Raw genomic sequence first — 17,629 nt, 5'->3', positions numbered from 1 at the left:
AATGAAGGTAAACACTTCACTTCAGTTGAACATCAATTCATGTATTTTATTCGTCATACATTATGTCTCTTATGTTAAGGTTGACTGCTCCGTTTCACGCTACAGGAGGGTGAGCACAGGCTAATTTAATTGGGTGACTGACTTACCCTTACTAGACTTGCGGTCCCTACTTGAACAGGGTGCATACCGCTGCCAACAAGAGACCTGATTTCTAACACATTCTTCTCCTTCTTTGTCTCTTCCTCATGTGCTGTGCCTCTCTCAGGGATGTGGAATTCCTATAGCCCGATACCCAAGACATATTGTTTGTAGTCAAGGGAAAAAAGTTTTCACGTATATTTTGTCCTTGGAAAAAGAAGACCCAACCCCCCAGCAGCACAAACCCATTGGCTGCCAGTTTGCAGTACCACATTATGGATCAGGGACACTGTCTAAAGTTAAGGTAATATTTTTGCCCACATGTTAATGCTGTTCAAACTAGTACTTATGGCTCATTAATTGAAAGCCTTTATTATTAGGGTGAGCGCTCTAAGTAAATGTTACAAGCTCCCACTGCGCCACTGACACTGGTTCCAGTATAAAAATGTGTACATATGTTTTTAAAGTTTAGCAATATGAGGCTATGTTTAATGCTCCCAGAATGCTCTCTGCTTTGATGCAAATATCTGCAGAAGCTTGAACGTTAGATTGATGATTCTTTGCTTTCAAAATAAAATGTTTATTAAAAAAATGAAAGCTGGAAAAAATATGTTTTGCTAAACTACTGTAAAGTTTCAGGTACTGTTTCTTTGCAACATCATTTAGTAAGGTGTTGGCGCACAACAGTATTTCTCAAAAATATTCATAATGGGAAATCAGTGTAACCAGTTTCAATAAGATTATGGGAATAAAAAAGCATTGGCAAAGCCAGTAGGTCTGAAATTGGTGGTCAGCTTTTTAGTTTGGCAATGTGTGACTTGTTGAGGCATGGTTTTTGGTGAGGAAGCTGCCGGGCCCTCACCGTTTTAATAAACATTTGCAAAAGCAAAAATAGTTTTTTAGTCTCAAAAAGCACACACTGCCACAGTAGTTACTGGCACTGAACAAAACTACTTTGTGTGCCGATATGCTCGTTGTTAAAGAGCAGAATGCTGTCACTCACAGTGAAGCCAGCCAATACAGAGAGAGAGACAGATTTTTAATAAACACAAAAGGTCACAGTCAATGCCAGACCAAATTAGGGGCCCAATTATTAAAGAAAGTCTCAAAAGTGCACCTATGGTATATGACGTTGCATTAAGTGCAGCTATACAGCTTTCGGGAATTCCCAAGAATTTACAGAAGTAGGACAAGAAATAGTACACCTAGAAAATATTTGTGAACTGCATTTTAGCATGAGCAAACATGCATATGTAGATTTGCTCATGCGAAAATCTGAGTGTTTGTGTTGGACTTGCCCTTTTTAGGTCTAGGACCTAAAGGCTGCGCTTGCGCAGTCTGGGGTCGGAGATTTAATGTTTCTTAGTAGTGCGGTTTAACCTGCCTCCCTGCCCTGTCTCTCCTCCATTGGCTGGCTTCCTAAACGGAGGCCAGCCATTGGAGGAGAGATGCGTCACTCTAATTTAGCCCCGTCTCTTTCGGATTCGGGGCGTAAGTTTTGCTGTTCTTTAGACAGTGACGTAGTCTGTCACTCAGAACCACAAAACCACGCCCCCGATTCCGAAAAATTCGGAAGCTTGCGGCCGCCAGTTTTTCTTCACCCGCAGTGAAGGTGAGCCGTTCCTCGTTGTTCCTCGTTGTGCTTGTGTCCTTGTGTCCGTCCCCCCCTTGCCCCCTCCTTCCGTCCCCTCTCGTGTTGCTGTTTTCTGTGCATCCCGGCTCTCCCGGTGCCCCGCAATGTGACCCTCGGCACAAGATGCGACGCTGGAAGACCCGTGCAGAAGGCGGAGGCAATCCGAGCCTTGACCCCTCCTTCCGTCCCCTCTCGTGTAGCTGTTTTCTGTGCATCCCGGCTCTCCCAGTGACCCACAATGTGACCCTCGGCACGACAACTATGGCGGAGGTAAGGCATAAAGTGCAGGGCAGGGAGGCCGGAGAAACCACCACTACGGCAAACTTAATCAAAACAGCAGTTCCTAGTTGTGCTTGTGTCCGTCCCCCCCTTGCCCCCTCCTTCCGTCCCCTCTCGTGTTGCTGTTTTCTGTGCATCCCGGCTCTCCCGGTGACCCGCAATGTGACCCTCGGCATGAGATGCGGCGCTGGAAGACCCGAGCAGAAGGCGGAGGCAGTCCAAGCCTTGCCCCCTCCTTCCGTCCCCTCTCGTGTTGCTGTTTTCTGTGCATCCCGGCTCTCCCGGTGACCCTCGGCACGACAACTATGGCGGAGGTAAGGCATAAAGTGCAGGGCAGGGAGGCCGGAGAAACCACCACTACGGCAAACTTAATCAAAACAGCCATTCCTCTTTGTGCTTGTCCTTGTGTCCGTCCCCCCATGCCCCCTCCTTCCATCCCCTCTCGTGTTGCTGTTTTCTGTGCATCCCGGCTATCCCCAATTAAGATATACATGTAAGGAATTGAGTACATTAACCAGACATATGGTTTAGGTATACATCTCCCAGACCGTAAAATAAAGTAAAATGGCACAACCATTTCTTTGCACCAACCTTTATATTCACAAGTTTGCCATATTCTGAACAGCCGGCCTGTAAATTGCATCCACGAACGGCAGGAGAAAAATACCCCTTTTTATTAAAGGTCCCTCGCGTCTTAGCTACATGACGCGTTTCTGGTCCGCTAGAGTGGCGATTGAAGTAGAGATAGGACGTGGGATCATATAGTTGTTGTTCTATGCCCGAATGGCAACTGCCATGATGAAATAGAAATAGGATATGGAATCCTATAATTAGCGTTCTATGCACGATTATCAGGTGTCCTATTGAAATAAAAACAGGATCCTAAAGTCTGTATTTTGTACCCGATTAGCAACCGCCATAGTGGAATATTGATGCATCTTATCCCAGCAGGCAGCAGCTGCCGGTGCAGGGCAGGGAGGCCGGAGAAACCACCACTACGGCAAACTTAATCAAAACAACGTGATTGGGATGCGCCACATCCTCCTCTCTTCTGCCTTTCGCACATGCCCTTACTTCCCTCATCATTTCTCTCCTCGCGTATCTTTCTCTCCACGAGCTCTCCTTTCTCCGTTGCACGGCCCTCCCTCCCCCTGTTTATTCTCCCTGCTCCTAGGCCCGCTCCCCCTGGTTCTACCCTGCCCGGCCGCATCTGCCTCTTCTCATCGCTGTAGATAGTTGGAGATTAAGTGATTTGTCCAGAATCACATATGTTGTGCAGACGCCGAGCTAGTTCCCCAGCTCCAAAGTCATGAGCTCTGGCCGTTGCGCCACCCCCCCTCTCTTCTGCCTTTCGCCTCGCCCTTGCCCTTACTTCCCTCATCATTTCTCTCCTCTTTTCCCCCTCGCGTATCTCTCCCTCTCCACACGCTCTCCTTTCTCCGTGCACGGCCCTCCCTCCCCCTGTTTATTCTCCCTGCTCCTAGGCCCGCTCCCCCTGGTTCCACCCTGCTCGGCCGCATCTGCCTCCAGGGTTGTGCGAGGGGGTCATCAATCTTAGGGCGGACATTTGAGGGGGGCGCTTTCTGGATCTTGAGCCTGAAATACTCGCTATAAGGTACGGATCATCCAGGATGGAACAGTAATGCGAATCTTAAAATGTGACCGATATTTGATGAGCCCCACAAAGTGGAACTATCTCACTACCTCACTCTCTATCTCACTACCTCACAACTTCACTCTCTAACTCACTACCTCACTCTATCTCACTACCTTACTCTCTCTCTTTCTATCTCACTAACTCACTTTCACTCTCTTTCACTACCTCACTCTCTCTCTATCTCACTACATCACAACCTCACTCCCTGTTTCTATCTCACTACCTCAGAACATCCCTCTCCCTCACTACCTCACTCTTTCACTACCTCACTCTCTTGGTCTCTCACTACCTCACTTTCTCTCTCACTACCTCACTCTCTCTCTATTTCACTACCTCATTCTCTCTCTATCTCACTACCTCACTCTCTCTCTATCTCACTACCTCACTCTCTCTCTATCTCACTACCTCACTCTCTCTCTGCTAATGCAATAGGTCTTGCATATGCAAGCAATTAAGCTATTGCCAATATAAATGACAATGCCATTTATTTAGGGATACAAAAAAAAAAAAATAATGAGCAATCCAATAGCTCTACCTATAATATTGCCGAGACCATTGCATTGTAAATGCTTGTTTGGCTAAAGTTCCCTGAACTTTTTGCCTCCCCCCTAGACCTTTTTTTTCTGACATGGTGTTGCCAACTTAGATGCTTTGGGTACTTTGCCACTGCTGATAAGAATCAAAGTGCAAGTGCCCCCTGTGTAAAGTGTAATGGTAATTGGTTGTCCATGATTGGTATGTTTGCCTTACTAGTAAAAGTCCCTAGTAAAGTGCACTGTGTGCGCCAAGGCTGGTAATGCAAATGCTACTAGTGGGCCTGCAGCACTAATTGTGCCACCCACACAAGTAGCCCTAAAGAGAGAGCTCAGGCCTGCCACTGCAGTGCCTGTGCGCCGTTTGTTAAACTGCCTTGTTGCCCTGACAAGTGCACCCACTTGCAAGGACTTACCCTTCCCTTTTTATGCACATCAGACACCCCTATGGTAGGTCCTGGGCACCCCCCTGGGCAGGGGGCAGTGTATGTGAAAGGTAGGACATGTACTGAGGTGTGTACCATGTCCTGGCAGTGGAACACTGCCAAATTCGTTCTTCACTGTTGCAAGGCCATCTTGCCCATAGGACAGAATGGGGAAGGCTGTTTAATATATTTCCAGCCTATCTTCCCATAGGGTTAAGATGGGGAGGTGAAGTTTAGTGTGCCTGAACTCACGATTTAATAACATATTTTTGTGAAGGTGGTTTTTGAATTATGTTTTTAGAAACCAAGCTTTTAGAAGTGGCTGTTTTTTTTTGTTCTAACAATTCTGTGTGTCTCTGCCTCTTGTGGAAGGACTGTCTGGATTTGAATGTGATCGGATCTGGGCAATGTCTTGACCCAGGGGAGGAGGTGAAACAGCAACAGGCTGACCTGCATCTGGAGTGTAGGGGGAAGGAGTAACCCATGGAGGTGAAGAGGCCTGGGCTGCTGCCATAAAACAATGGTTCCATCTCCTGCTGAGCGATTGAGGATCCAGATCCCCACTATCAAAAGGTAGAAGGTGTCACTGGCAGGGAGACACCCACAACTGGTTTCGACAGGGGTCTGTGCCCCCTGAACACAACGACCTCAAAGACATTTAGGGGTATAACTATGAGAGCTGAAACCTCTGAACGTTGGACTGATCAAGACTAAAAAGGATTGGAACTACTTCACGGTCAAGAGGAACCTCTGCCAAAGGAAGAACTGCTGAAGAGACTGAAGAGATGGACTGACCCTTGCTGTGTGTTCTGGGGATGGCCTGCAGTTTGCTGATTTAACTAAGGAGGGGCTAAGGGCCTTTGTTGTGTGCTGTGTCCCCCTGCTTGAAAGAACTTTTCTGTATCCAGAAGTAACGGGTCTCCAAGGGCCCAAGGAGAGCTGGATCCCTGTTGTGGAAACTCAGGAACATAAAAGTTTCCAGGTGTGTCTCAGCGACGCTGTGTGCGTGTGCTTATTGCAGCCTGAGACCATCATAAGAACTGACCCGTGATCGTGTGCACCAGGGGTCCAAGTGAGTCTCAGCGACGCTGTGTGTGTGTGATTCGTGCAGCCTGAAACCTTCGTGAGAATTGTCCTGTGATCGTGAGCACCCGAAGTCCAAGTGAGTCTCAGCGACGTTGTGTGTGTGTGCCCTGTTGCAGCCTGAGACCTTCCTGAGAAATTGCCTCGTGACTATGTGTCCCGGAGCAGTCTTGTTCTCTGCTTGATCGACAGCATGACCAGAACTGCTGCGATTGTCATTACCATCGGCCCGGACTGGCATACCCGGAGGAGCTGTGAGAATTCACAGCCGCCGGCCCGAGCCTGCCTTTGCCAAGGAGAGACCTCGAACCATCACCGTCTGGGGTCTGAGTTCCACTGCACAAGATCAACGAAGTCGCATTGGAGGCCCATGCCGAGAGGAGAGGAGAGTGAGATCGTACCCCCCAGGTAACGCTCAGCGAGCGTGCGTATGTCGCTGTCTAGGGCGGGGTGCGGGCTACGAGTGAAATGCTCTTGGCATTTCCCATCTTTGCAGTGCGAGCCTCCGCTCAAGTCTGTATTGCGGCCCATACTTGCCGAGGAGTGGCAGTACCAGGGCCGGAGTGTGGAGCTGCACTTTGTTTTCCATCATAACAGTGTTGGGGGCATATTTTGGCAGTAGCTGACCGTGAGTCAGTAAGAGTGGCATAGAGACCGTCCAGAGCACTGCGATCGGTGCTGGAGTACATTATTTTTGCATTACAAACTGTTGAGCTGCTGTTGAGCGGGTCCGGTTCCGGGGAGGCAGAGGGCGGGGAGCGCCATCTTGCAGTGGTGTGTATCTCTGAGCGCCATCTTTGAGCGTCCTCACGCTCGTGGACTGGGGGAGCTGCCTATTTAAAGCTCGCCTCATGGCGCGCAGCGGTGACGCGCAGCGGGCGTGCCTTCTTTGTGCCTGAGTCGTGCCCGTCTGCGCTCGTCAGCGTCTCGGAGGGCGGCGAGGCGGCGTGGTAGGCTTTTTATCTTGTTTGGTGTTTTTAATATATTGTGTGTCAGTACTGTTTCTGATACAGGCTGTTATGTTACGTTATTCATCTAGTGAGTTATCTGCGCTCAGGCATTCTGCGCCTGCTTGCCACCATGTCTTCCCGGGCGGTCGGTCGCTTAAGAAGGGCTGCTCGGGCTGTGGATGGAATTTACTCCCTAAGGAAGATGGTGCTTCCGGTTGTAATTCCCTCCAGTACCCCTGTTATCTGCTCAACACCAGATCACTCAGCAAGCATTCCACGGACATCTGGAATTTGCTAACAGACTCTAAAATCTTGTGTCTGTTTCTCACTGAGACATGGCTGAGTGATAGCTCCGCCCCCGATGTTGCCGCTGCTATCCCTCCTAATTATACCATCTTCAGGAGAGATAGAGATGACGGCAGAGGTGGTGGAGTAGCAATTATAGTGGATAACAGCATCCCCTGCCTGACTTTCGCGGTGGAGACCATTGCTGGTTGCGAGGCCCTTGGCTTCACCCTTAAATTGTCTCCCCGCCAAACCTGTTCAGGGATTATTATCTACAGGGCTCCTGGCCCGCTGGGCACCTTTTTCGATGACCTGCAGGCTGCTCTTTCTGTGCCGTGTCTCAGATCTGAGCACTGTATCCTTCTGGGAGACTTTAATCTACACATGGATAAGCCCTTAGACGCTGATACCATTAAGCTTTCCGACATTGTGTGTCCATTTGGGATGATCCCTTATGTGGCTAGTCCTACTCATGTCAAAGGCCATGTGTTGGATCAGATTTTTTCTACTAGGATCATAGAGGCATTTCCCCCTATGCCAGTCCTGTGGACCGACCATTATCTGATCAAATTCTGCATCTTAGCTGCAGTCACATCTGGCTCCAGAGGGGTGAGTGACGCAACAAGACTGTCCCGACCCTTCCATCGAGTCACGGCGGACATGCTAGCCGATGCTCTTGGTCGGTATCCCTGCCAGCTCACGGGTTTCCTGGAACAGGACCTGGAGCTGTTTCAGAAATGGCTGTCCATGAGACTGGAGGAGCTTGCCCCAGGCAAGCCGAGAAAGGATGCGGGTCGACAGATATCGGCCCCTTGGTTTACGCCACTCTTGGCCACAATGCGTCAAGACTGTAAGAGGGCTGAAAGGGCTTGGAGACGGAGATATGATCTAGAAGACAAGAGCAAATATAAGGAGCTTATCTGTGTCTATCATAAGCACATCTTTGAGGCAAAAAAGGTGTACTTAGAGCGCAGAATTGATGCCGCTGAATGCATGAGCAAGGAAATCTTTAAAGTTGTGCGGGAATTTGTGTCACCTGTATCTGGCACACCTACTCATGCTCATAGTGCAGCCTGGATCCGCCAACTTGGTGAATTTTTTACCAATAAAATTAAACTCATCCAGGGTTCTTTCCCGGCACCTTCTCCTTTGGTCGACCCCCCAGCATCTAGGCCTTCAGCTGTAGAGGTGGCGGGTCCTTTGCTCTGGAACTTTCCGTCTATCTCCCATGCTTCCTCTTTGAACCTGCTCTTTCGGCTTAAATCGGGCTCGCCGCTTGACCCCTGCCCTGCTAAGTGCTTGGGGAAAATTGCACCGGCAGTTAACACTCTGCTCAATCCTATGCTTAATGCCTCCCTGTCTTCCGGAGAGGTACCTAATGCTTGGAAGCACGCCCTTATCCTCCCGCTGCTGAAGAAACCATCTCTAGACCCCCTTGCACATGCGAACTATAGACCAATCTCCCTCCTCCCTTCGCTGGCTAAAGTGATCGAGAAGCACGTGCATCTCTCTATTTCCACCTTTTTAGAGAGTAATAACATTCGGCACGACTCTCAGTCGGGCTTCCGGGCTAATTTTAGCACAGAGACGGCTCTCCTCGAGATCACTGATGCCATTCGTGAGATACTGGATGGAGGGGGAAAAGCCATCTTGGTCATGCTGGACTTGTCGGCGGCTTTCGACACCGTGCCCCACGCCGGTCTCCTTTTAAGACTCTGGGAGATAGGCTTTCGTGGGACGGTGTTGAATTGGTTTAAGTCGTTTCTGACCAACCGCCGGCAAGTGGTCTGGGCACCTCCGTTCTCCGCCGAAATGCCGCCGCTCGAGGTGGGGGTTCCTCAGGGGTCCATCCTGAGCCCCACCCTTTTTAATATCTATATGGCCCCTCTTGCGGCGGTGGCGTAGTCTTTTGGTGCCCAGATCATCTCCTACGCGGATGATACCCAGCTTCTTTTCTCGTGTGGCAAGGGGGAAGATTTCGACGGCGGGCGGATTCAGGATTGCCTTGAGGCCGTCTTTGAGTGGTTTCAGGGACACAGTCTGAAGTGCAACTCAGACAAGTCTGAGTTGCTCTTCTTCGGCTGCCCTCCCGACCCGGCCTGGAGGTCATGGTGGCCGAGTGATATGTCTCCACCTAGCACGGTTTCAGTAAAGGCGAAGAATCTTGGCTTCTTGTGCGATGTCGACCTTTCCCTGAGACCCCAGATCATCGGGCTGACGGGGAAATGTTTCGGCATCCTCAGGATGCTACGGAAATTCCTCCCTTTGCTATCCTTTCACCACAAAAGAATTACGGTGCAGGCCCTGATAGGATCACGCCTCGATTACGTGAATGCTCTCTATTTGGGCCTTCCTAAATATCTGATGGCCCGTCTGCAGGTTGTGCAGAACTCGGCGGCCAGAGCCATCTTTGGACTGCCCCGGAGGGCGCGGGCCTCGGAGCTTTTGGAGCAACTCCATTGGCTTCCGATTGCCAAGAGAGTCACGTTTAAGACCTTGACTCTGGCTTTTAAGGCGCTCCACCGAATTGGTCCTAACTATCTCCGTAAGCGGATAGCCTTCTATGTCCCCAGAAGAGCTCTCAGGTCTGCCTTCGAGGCCAAAGCCGTGGTTCCTTCCATCAGGCGCTCTCGAATCGGAGGTCGCTCCTTTCGGTACCTTGCGCCTCGGTGCTGGAACGATCTCCCTCGATCCTTAAGACTGATGACCAATCTGTTAGCCTTTAGAAAGGGGCTAAAGACCTGGCTTTTCACTCTGTAATCTGTGTCTTTTTTTAGCTCTGTTATGCTGTACCTCTCCTTGTTTCACTCTTCGCCAAAGCGCCGGGACACTCCTCCGAGTAGCCGTGCGCTATAGAAGAGCCAATTTAACATAACATAACAAACTGCCTAATTTTTGCATTACGAATTGCATTATGTTTGCATTACGAACTGCCTGATTGTTGCATTACGAATTGCATTATTTTTGCCTTACGAACTGAACTGCCTGATTTTTGCATTACGAATTGCATTATTTTGGCATTATGAACTGCCTGATTGTTGCATTACGATTTCCATAGCATTACATTAAGACTGCATTGGATCACCGAGAATTGCTCATTAATACTGCAAGAACCTACAAGGGCTTGCTGGCCTAATAAACGGCAAGATAAATTATTACAAATACGCATATGTTGCATTTTTTTTCGTCTGGTCTCATCGTATATATTTTTTTATAAACATATAATTGTTTTTTAATGAAACTCGGGTGGAGTTTATTTGTGGTGTTATCACTGGGTTGCTAAGAGTGTGGTTGCAAATACTTTACACATTTGCCTTGAAGATAAGCCTGGCTGCTCGTGCGTAGCTACTGAGGGGGTGAGCAGGGGCTATCTGAGAAGGTGTCCTTCCTTTCCCTGACTTAGAAGCAAGGGTCCCTATTTGGACTAAGGTACCTACCTCAGCCAACTATAGACCACCAGTTCTAACAGTTTGCAAGTTCACTTTCCCTCAAACCACTTTTTTCCCAACTCTGAAAGGTTTACGTCTGCCATTTTCAGGAGTAAATTTCCAACATTTCTCAGTATGGGAAAAGATTAGGGAAGAGTTGTTGAAAACCCTTAAAACATACAAGTGAGTAGGTTTGCATAACTCAAAAGGGCATTCGAACCCTGGAACTATTGCTTACCGCTACCTTCAGCCCCAGTTTAGATCTACAGAATAGTGGCAACATAAAGGCATTGCAAGTATTCAAACACCACCACGGTATGAGACCTGGCATAATCAGAGAGGCTAAATCAGAGCACTTACATAATGAGATTGCGGCCATAATTTGTCACTGCACTACATGGCACCAAAGGAGCAAGTGGACTTTGTTACAGAACAAGTAGATTTATGAAGCAACCTGCCCCATGGACAAGTAGGTATTTTACTAAATTCCACACCCCTACTCTCTTATCTCCCCATTCAACCTTTTCCCTCTTGTCTTGCTTTCCTTTTGGTGGTCTCTCATTTTCTTTAGCCTAGCTTTCTCCTCTCCTGCATGAGGGATCTATTTATCTTTCTGTCATTGCTTCTCTCCCCAGCAGTGACTCCTGTGCAGATGAGGCTGTTGCTACTTGCCTCACCATTTCTCCCACTAACCATGGCTTCTTGCTGTAGAGGGTTTCCAATTTGAAGTCAAGCTTGAACACAAGCAGCAGGTCCAACCCAAGGCAGTGGACAGCTGGCCGAGAGGAACAGCGCATGAAAAGCGAGGCAAATACTTTAGCCAATGGAGGAACAAACAGAACAATCCAATGAGATTGAAGGTGAATTTCCTGTCCTGATTTAGCTCAGCGGATCAGACCCCATTTGCGCTGGTCATGGATTACAACTTTAGTTAAAGATAGTCTCAACCACAGCCACGAGACAGGAAAACAATCAACGTATTGTAGTGGTCTAGTTCTTGCTGCTCAGCCATTAGTAGTATGAATGTTAGTGGAATGTTGGTGCGCGCGTGAGTGGAGTGTTGGAATGCTTGTGTGTGAGCGTGAGGATTCAGTTAGAGTCGGGCTGAGCAGCAAGTGAGCTGCTCCTGGTGGGGTCCCCCCTTGATACTTACCATCTGATGAATAAAACATACTACTAATGCTACACCTCGTCTATTCATCTTTTATTCATTTTATTACATATGGCGACGATTCGGAAGAACCTGCATGTGCTGTGTTGAAGGATGTTGAACTGAAAACGAAATTTAACATAGGTGAAACAGCTAAAACCGAAACGAAAACGGAACTTTAAAAAGGTAAAGCAGCTGGTTTTTTTTTGGGAGCCTGACACCTGGGGACCCCACCAGTGACCGTCACCGTCGCCCGCTGTATGTGTCAGGACTCGGGGCTCTTCATGCATCAGTTCCTACAGTTATCATCCAGTTTACAGTTTACTGTTTAGGGTCCGTTTGTATACCGATCCTGTTCTATCAGTTCCTCAGTTTCCGGTCGCTCTCCTGTCAAGCCGAGATTGTATAAATCTATCTGAAGCAAGTCTAACTATTAGGAAATCCGGTACGGAACTCTAACGTGAGGTAAAGAGATCGGCGAAGCGACCTGAAAGTGGAAGCCATGAAGAGATCTGAATGGATGGTTGCTGCCACCTTCTGGATATAAATGGAACTTTTATTTAAATTGGAATTGTATCCTAAGTACGAGTTTGGTTCGTACTTTATTAGGTCTCGCGACCTATCGATGCGCGCATGCGCATCGAGCGGAGCGAGAATTCAAGCGGCGAAAACATCATGAAACCACCAGCTTTTTGCTGGCGTTTTCATGGCGTTTTCTTGCCGTTCATGTGAACCACGTGAGCAACATGCACGCGCATTCACGGCCAGGGCTTCTCCTCCCCTAATTATTCATGGCCGGCCGCAGGCCGGCCGTACTTTCACTTTCCCGCTTCTCCTCCCCTAATCATTCATTCCCGGCCGCTCACAGCACATCAAAGGGCTTCGCCCAGCGTGCGCTCTGCATTCTCTCCCCAGCCAGCTTCCCCCATCCCTCGCACCCCCTCCTCCTTCAGGCCCCCACCATTTGCTGTTTGCAAACATCGCATGTCTGTTTTCTGCCGGCACGACAAACTAACTAACATGACATTTAGTACAACTAAAAGCACATTGATCACATCGACTCCTATATTTCCCCAGGTTATCAACGCACTCTTTACATTCTCATTTGCATAATTTAACGGTGCGCAGATAAAGAAGTGCAGGTTTATCCTGACATTACTTATTGCCTCTTGACTGAGGTAGAAGTTATGCCGAGTGCCTTTAGAAAGAACCAAAGTTCCACCGCTCCCACTATAAACAGTTTGTAATATTATGCAAGTACATTATTCAGTAAATCCGTCAGTGCATTTTATTCAATGGTCATGGATTTTAAAAGGGCATTGATGGCACACGATTTTGTCTCAAACATTTCTGTTGACAAAACTTGAGCCGCCCAGACAGCACTTCCTCGTCTCAGCTTCGCCTTGCCTAGAAAAAGTGCACTTCTCTCAGTTTAACCACTAACAAAAACAAGCATTGGCATAGCCAATAGGTCTCGCTTGTAGGACCTTATAAGTATTTAGTTACAAGGATATTGTGCTGCAAAACAAAATACTTATAAGGTCCCACAAGCGAGACCTATTGGCTATGCCAATGCTTGCTATTCAAGGAGTAAATCTACGGAATTTCGTTTGCTGTGAAAATCATTCACCGCACCTGGGTGAGCATGTCATCGGAGTGTGTGATGTTTATTTTTATTTTTATTTGCTTCATTTTATCTTTAAACTTCGCTTGGAGCAACCGATAGCAGTTTATCTACTGACAGTTTGGTTTTAAACACGAGCTCACCTGATCACGAGCTCACCTGCATCTCCTCGTGCGGCACGTTTCCATGACGACCGGAACTGCTTATAATCGTCAGTGTGCACTAGTGCACCGTGAGCCACCCAGTTCATCATCTAGTAACGTAACGTGCCGCCATATTGATTTCCACAGTGGTGATCTGCATTTTAGTCACGCAATCTTCCGCTTCTTCCAATCATCTTTGCTCATCTGTGCCTGGCAATATGTTGAAGCGTCTGTGTGAAACTGTCGACATCGTTGTTGTCATTGGCCTCGTTGGCCACAGGGTGCAAGTTTTTCTCTCTCCACTCGAAGTACCTAAAGGATTTTCTGATCGGCGTGGGACATGTTCAACTTGAACAAGTTGCTGATTGGTGTGGGACATGTGCAACATTATTCTCGGGTGAGAGAGTTCGCTCACCGGCGGCTACAAAAAAATGTAATGAATTTGCCTGTGTTGCGCAGTTTCGCTTTCAGCAACACCAAGCCTTTAGCTTCTTTATTTTAAAAGAAATGTAATGAATTTGCCTGAGTTGCGCAGTTACGCTTAGAACAGCACCAAGCTTTTTAGCCTATTTGTTTAAAAAAAAAGTAATGAATTTGCCTGAGTTGTGCAGTTTTGCGTTCAGCAACACCAAGCTTTTAGCTTATTTGTTTAAAAAAAATTTTTTTATGAATTTACCTGTGTTGCGCAGTTTCGCGTTCAGCAACACCAAGCTTTTAGCTTATTTGTTTAAAAAAAAAATGTCATGAATTTACCTGTGTTGCGCAGTTTCGCGTTCAGCAACACCAAGCTTTTAGCTTATTTGTTTAAAAAAAAAAAAGTGTAATGAATTTGCCCGTGTTGCGCAGTTTCGCGTTAAGCAACACCAAGCTTATAGCTTCTTTATTTAAAAAGATGTAATTAATTTGCCTGTGTTGTGCTTACAGCAACACCAAGCTTGGTAGCTTATTTAGTAAAAAAGAAAATGGTTTGGCCTGTGTCGCACTTACAGCAACACCGAGCTTTTTAAGCTTTATCTGCCACTGTTTATATTAACCATTTAATTTGCTTGTGATAATTTATGCAAGTATTTACATAGGTGCTACAGTTTTATTTATAGGCTGTAGGCTATACTATTCATAACTCATACATTAATCGAGTGTTTTGCTTCCAGGGAATGCATTTATATGTTATGGATTTGGCCAATCTATTTATTATCAATGCACTAAGCTTTGACTGTTTTTAGGGTAGTTACGTATGGGAGCTGGTCTCCATACACTTGTTTTTTATGCTTCAGTGTGGGTGATGCGCACACCTTTTTACACTGACTTCTCCCTATTCAGTTTTGTGCTTAATGTTAGTATAGATTGTTGCCTACAGCTTCTTAATTCAGCTAGTAACAGAATTTTCATAATACGCATTCATTGCCCGTGTCATTTTAGTCATACTGGAAATGCCTCATAACTTATTAATGTAAGTTATTTAATTTAACTATATGATTATAGTTTGTTTTATCAAGGTTCACATTGTCGTAGCCTTCGGCTACGTGGTCTTCCCGGCTTCATTTAGTTAAGGGGTTGCCACTTTTTCCTGTGTACGGGGATTTCCACTTTATGTGGATAGGTCACTTTGTGATATTCACTCTTTCGTGCATATATCACCTGCTGTGTCTCTACTTATTTTGTTTTAATTTATTGGGTTTAATTATCCACTGTGTGTAGATTCTACGGCTTCTGTAATTTTGTGACTGTATGTGTTTTTATTCTTTTGGTTGTGGTTCATTATTCCACACCTTACCTTGTCTTCTTAATTAATGCAATGTATTTTCTTTTACGATTTATTGCATATTTCTTTTCCTTCACATCCTGTGTTAGCAATTTTACACCAATGTTAATTCATGTTGTGAATGTACTTACAGAAATGTTGTTTCTGTTCAAAAGGGGGAAGGTGATGTAGTGGTCTAGTTCTTGCTGCTCAGCCATTAGTAGTATGAATGTTAGTGGAATGTTGGTGCGCGTGTGAGTGGAGTGTTGGAATGCTTGTGTGTGAGCGTGAGGATTCAGTTAGAGTCGGGCTGAGCAGCAAGTGAGCTGCTCCTGGTGGGGTCCCCCCTTGATACTTACCATCTGATGAATAAAACATACTACTAATGCTACACCTCGTCTATTCATCTTTTATTCATTTTATTACACGTATTTGATCGGATGATTGTGGTCAGAACTGCGTTAGTCTAACCTCAGATGCATGGCACTTAACAGGACTGCGGTTAGCCTATGGCTTGGTACCTGTACATTTTTACACAAATCCTTGTTTCAATTTCCTGGTTCTAACGCCAGGAGTGGGAAAGGTGCTAATTGTGAGGTGCTGTCCTGGTTTGAATCTATTAGTTCACGTTAATTGCACCAGATTAAAGTAGAGGTTTGTAACATCAAATACCACCACAGGAAATAGAGTGATGCGTTGACAGGGAGCCATACGGTCACTAACCTCGTATAAAATAATTTTTTTTAAAAACACACAACAGGGCTAAACTCACTTGAGGTAGCGGTCTTCTTGGATGTTTATCGGTGTTGAGCCATCTCGTGGTATCCATCGCCCCAGAAGAGGCTGGGAGTCCTCGGATGACATTCTTCTCGGGTAATAAACCTTGCAAGGCTAGATCCACACTGGCTTTAAACAACTGATACGGAGCCCTGAAGATTATAGGTAAAGACCACTCTGTGGCAGATGCCACCAAGCGCTGGCAGCAGAGTGAGGGCAACAGTCCATGGACCCATGCCTATGCCACCACTCCGCTGCCAAAAACGTTTCATGTGAATCCCCCAGTCGAAAACAGAGACCAGTGGCTAGTGTCAGCTGACTAAACGCTCAGCTGACCATGTCGAGCGTTAACGTGTTATTCCTCGAAGTTCGATAGCCATCTTGGAAGGGTGAGCCTCAATGAATTAACGCTGAAGGAAAAACAAAGTTAGTTATTGAGTGAAAAACATTATATTTCAACTTTATTGCTGACGAAAAAAAATCTAAAGAGAAAGTATAATACTAGAACCTCTTCATTTTTTTCTAATGAACAAGTAACAGAAATGGACAGAAACGCGATACACTCTCTCAAAATAGACCTATCATTTTATCACACACACTTCACACCTCTCTCTATATTATAAATACATTTTGACACCCAAAACACTCCATAGTAACACGGCCGCCCTTTTAGTAACCGGCTTTTCTGCGGCCAAGCACCAGGCAGGGTTCTGACAGAGCGAGTGTCATCGATAAAGCCTCACTGACGCTTCTCATGGCGCTGACTAGAAAGACGATTGCTGAACACATCGATCCCTCGCCCGCTCCCGGAGGTGCAGGGAAGAAGAGCGCCGAGAAATCGTACGCGGCTTGCTCAATCGATCCCCGAGAAGCTGCTCGGCAACCACCCTTGGAGTGGGGAGCGCGCCCCTAACAGGTACGGGGGTGCCCAGGGAGGGTATAGTCATGACAGACGAGGTGATGGAGGGAGAGACAGCGCCCCTTACCCCAGCGGAACAGGCCGGCTAACTCAGAGTCCCAAGTGTGGGCCCGGGTATGGCCGGAGGGTCTCTTGGGTAGGGAGAGGCCTGTGATACAACGAAGCTCTCGCTGTACAATTCCCTGTATGTGGCCTATTCCTAGTTTTTTCTCATCACGTTCTAACGTGGCATAGCGGGCTGTTGCTGCCCTCTTCCCTGCCCACGTTGGCCTTCTGCCCCACGTCCACACTGCCCCACCCCACAATCTGCTGTCACCTGTCAAAGTTGCATGGGCTACTGTCATCTCTCCTGATATTTGTGCCGCTGTTGAGGCAGATACAGTTTCATACACTTGGAGTTTAAATACACTGGTATACCTCTTACAAAAACTTTGGACCACTTTTTTTAACCGTTTCTATAAAGTGCAACAAATGTAAAACATTTGTTTTAGTTAGGAACTTCTTGGGTAAGATAGTTGGCCGGTGATCCAAACGGCCCATGATTGCTATTCCTAAATGACTCATGCTAACTAGCAGAAAGGAAGTGGCACGCTTTTACATTTTTAATCCGTTTCACCCAGGATACAAACAGTTGTTGGAGCGCTATAAAATAAATACTATAGCAATCCATGTATTTATTTTTAAATACCACCTATTTTAAATGAAGTATCGGTGTGTTTTCTTCCTCGTATTTCCAAAATATAATTCCCGTCCATATAGAAAATACATTGTTCCCCCTTTTACATTCATTCTCGGAATGCTCCGTTTTCGCAGTGCTGGACGTGGGGAAAATGACTATGGGATCTTCTAAATTCAAAAATATGG

The 17,629-nt window shown here is 46.8% G+C and overlaps 2 protein-coding genes across 2 annotated transcripts in view; one reads left to right on the top strand and one right to left on the bottom strand.

The window, feature by feature from the left end:
- Positions 1–16,234, bottom strand: part of SLC2A8 (solute carrier family 2 member 8) — a 123,109-nt gene extending 106,875 nt beyond the window's left edge. Inside the window, exon 1 of the mRNA XM_078641845.1 lies at positions 15,842–16,234. Within this exon, the coding sequence (XP_078497971.1) occupies positions 15,842–15,933 (92 nt within the window). The 5' untranslated portion in view covers positions 15,934–16,234. The remainder of the gene's footprint in view (positions 1–15,841) is intronic.
- Positions 16,235–16,517: 283 nt separating this feature from the next.
- The window catches only part of FBXW2 (F-box and WD repeat domain containing 2), a 148,870-nt gene continuing 147,758 nt past the window's right edge, over positions 16,518–17,629 (top strand). Inside the window, exon 1 of the mRNA XM_078641843.1 lies at positions 16,518–16,762. The gene's annotated coding sequence lies outside the window, so the exon portion shown is untranslated. The remainder of the gene's footprint in view (positions 16,763–17,629) is intronic.

Source organism: Lissotriton helveticus, chromosome 5_1 (assembly GCF_964261635.1).
Source record: "Lissotriton helveticus chromosome 5_1, aLisHel1.1, whole genome shotgun sequence".
Classification (NCBI taxonomy): Eukaryota; Metazoa; Chordata; class Amphibia; order Caudata; family Salamandridae; genus Lissotriton; species Lissotriton helveticus.
This window is presented reverse-complemented; position numbering and strand designations above follow the sequence as displayed.